Source organism: Gekko japonicus, unplaced genomic scaffold (genome assembly GCF_001447785.1).
Source record: "Gekko japonicus isolate JY-2015 unplaced genomic scaffold, Gekko_japonicus_V1.1 scaffold1830, whole genome shotgun sequence".
Taxonomy (NCBI): domain Eukaryota; kingdom Metazoa; phylum Chordata; class Lepidosauria; order Squamata; family Gekkonidae; genus Gekko; species Gekko japonicus.
The window spans coordinates 37,988-40,603 of NW_015165300.1; the positions used below are offsets into that span (position 1 = coordinate 37,988).

The 2,616-nt window shown below is 60.2% G+C and overlaps 1 protein-coding gene across 1 annotated transcript in view; it reads right to left on the reverse strand.

The window, feature by feature from the left end:
• Window positions 1-1,108, reverse strand: part of FURIN (furin (paired basic amino acid cleaving enzyme)) — a 15,436-nt gene extending 14,328 nt beyond the window's left edge. The window contains exon 1 of the mRNA XM_015410389.1: window positions 748-1,108. Within this exon, the coding sequence (XP_015265875.1) occupies window positions 748-927 (180 nt within the window). The 5' untranslated portion in view covers window positions 928-1,108. The remainder of the gene's footprint in view (window positions 1-747) is intronic.
• Between the last annotated feature and the right edge of the window lie 1,508 nt (window positions 1,109-2,616).

Sequence of the window (2,616 nt, forward strand, 5' to 3'; positions counted from 1 at the left end):
CGGAGCCCCCCCCCCCCCCCCGGAAAGAGACTGTGGCAAGCGAAGCCTTGGCCTGAGGTCCTGTTTATCGGAGGCCCCCGGCTGTCTGACTGGACCTTTTTTTAAAGAAAAGCCATGCATCTCCAGACCAAAAAAGAAGTAAATTATACAGGCATACATATTTAAAGCTTCCTTATTTGTAAGAGGAAGACAGTTTCATAGAACTAGAGCTGGAAGGGGCCAAACGGGCCATCCAGTCCAAACTCCTGCTCAGCGCAGGATCGGCCGAGAGCACCCAGCCGCTGCCTGAAGACTGCCAGTTTGGCATGTGTGTGTGTGGGGGGGGGAGCTCTCACACCTCCCTCAGCAGCCGACTGTAAAAACAATTTTTTCCACCCGAACCCTTTGCACGGGTAACTTAAGCCTGTTACTGCAAGTCCTGTCCTCTGCGGCTGCCCACAGGGACAGCTCAATGCCCTCCTCCTCCTCCACCTGACAGCCTTTCAAATACTTCAAGAGAGAGAGAGAGAGAGCGAGCGCAATCCTGTCCCCTCCTCCTCCACCTCCTCTTCTCCAGACTGGACACTCCCAGGCCCCAGAGCCTTTCCTCGCAGGGCTTGAAGAATTCCAGAATTCTCTACCTGCAGCCAACCCCCCCCCCCGCCCAGTCCTGCTCCGGAAGGCAGCCCCTCCCCCATGGTCCACTGCCCACCTAGGAGGTTCTCCCCCCACACCCAGCCCCGGCAGTCCCGGAGAAGCGGCACTCACCTGGCCAAAGTTCACAAAGCCATGCTTTCGGGCCAGCCTCTCCACTTCCTCGGGCCCCGCAGGCACCCGCAGCGCCCAGGTGTTGGTGTAGAGGTGCTGGCCCACCACGCCCCTGACCAGGAGATCCAGAGCCAGCACAAAAGTCCACAGCAAGAGCAGCAGAGGCGGCCTCAGATCCATGAAAGCCGGGAGGTGGGGGGGGGGGGAGGAGGAGGAGGAGGCGGCCCGGGGAAGCTCAGAGGGGGCCCTTGCTCCGTCTGGCAAGGCCCCAGTCAGTCCGAGGCAGCATGGGGCAGGAGGTCACGGGTGCAGGAGGAGGGGTGGAAACGGCCGGAGCCTCTCAGCAGAAGGCACCCGCACGGCACCTGGGGACAAGGAAAGTCGACAGTCAGACTCGGGGGGGGGGGTGGATGTCAAGTTAATCTTGCATCAAAATAAACTGCGCTGGCTCTGGACAGGCCCTGCCGAGGCACATGCAAGCACATGCAAGTGCCAGTTTGGTGTCGTGGTTAGGAGTGTGGACACTGATCTGGGAGAACCGGGTTTGATTCTCCACTCCTGTACTTGCAGCTGCTGTGGTGACCTTGGGTCAGTCACAAGTTCTCTGAGAGCTGTTCCGTCAAGAGCAGTCCTCGAAAGAGCTCTCTCAGCCCCCACCCACCTCCCAGGCAATGCTCCCTCTAAGCTGTGGAGTCCTGTCAGCAAAAATTCTACTTTCTGAGCTACTGGCATTGAAGTTGTGAGCGAGCAATTTGGCTGCTGCATAAATTAGTTTGCTCTGGAGCCCTCCTTCCTGAGCTAAGACAAAAATGTGTGAGCGAGAGGCTAAAAAACTGTGAGCTAGCTCACACCAACTCAGCTTAGAGGGAACACTGCTCCCAGGGTGTCTGTTGTGGGGAGGGGAAAGGAGTTTGTAAGCCACTCTGAGACTCAGGGTAGTGAAGGGCGGGAGTATAAATCCAATCTCTTCTTCTTCTTCTACAGGGCGTTTCCCTCCCCCACACCCCCGGGCCAGCAGCACTGTGCAGCTCCAAAGGGAGCGTGGCCCCCAGCCCCTGTGCTCATGGGTGCGCCATGGCAGGCCCATAGCTACCGTGGGGCCACTCGGGGCCTTCCCCCCCCCAACTCACTGCCCAGGCCCCCTGACACCTGGCTGGCTGCAGGGAAGGGCAGGCGCAGGGCTGCTTGCTTGGGGGGGGGGGTGTTCCACGGTGCCCCCCGACTTATGTAAAGGTCCCCAGAATAATATTTTTAAAATCCCGCCTATGGGCCTGCGCCATGGCGACATCCACAGCAGAAACACCCTCTTGCCAATCCCTTACTGGGGAGGGGAGGGCCAAGGCTTCCCTCCGAGGCACAAACACAAGAAGCAGCCTTGCAGGAGCCCGCTGGGCAAGTGACAGTGGATGCCCAGGCTGCAATCCACGCACAGCGTACGCCTGAGCTTCCTTTCTACATGGCGCGCGGCCATTTTCATGCTCAGTCCGACGCACGTCCAGCGCAACGTGTGATTTCAGTCCCGCGTGCGTCCAGGTACTAGGCCCTGTCTTCACTGGTACAGAAGTGACGGTGCTGGGTCTTCCCGACACAGCTGTAACGTGTGAGCAGGCTACTCAGTCAGCCCCCTGGGCAAGAGAGGTCAGCCTCACCTCCGGTGCCTGGTGGCCGCCTTCCCCACCGCCCCCTTCCTGAGCCCTCTGCCGCCCAGCCAGGGGGGCCGTGTCCCATCACAGAGCGGCATCCCGGAGAGGAAGGCGGCAACAACGGGTGGCCTGAGATGACTGGCCTCCAGCTAGTCCGGCAGGGAGGGCCAAGGCGAGGTCCCCGGAAACAGCCACCCCCGGCCGCCTCAACAAGCCCTGGTCCACC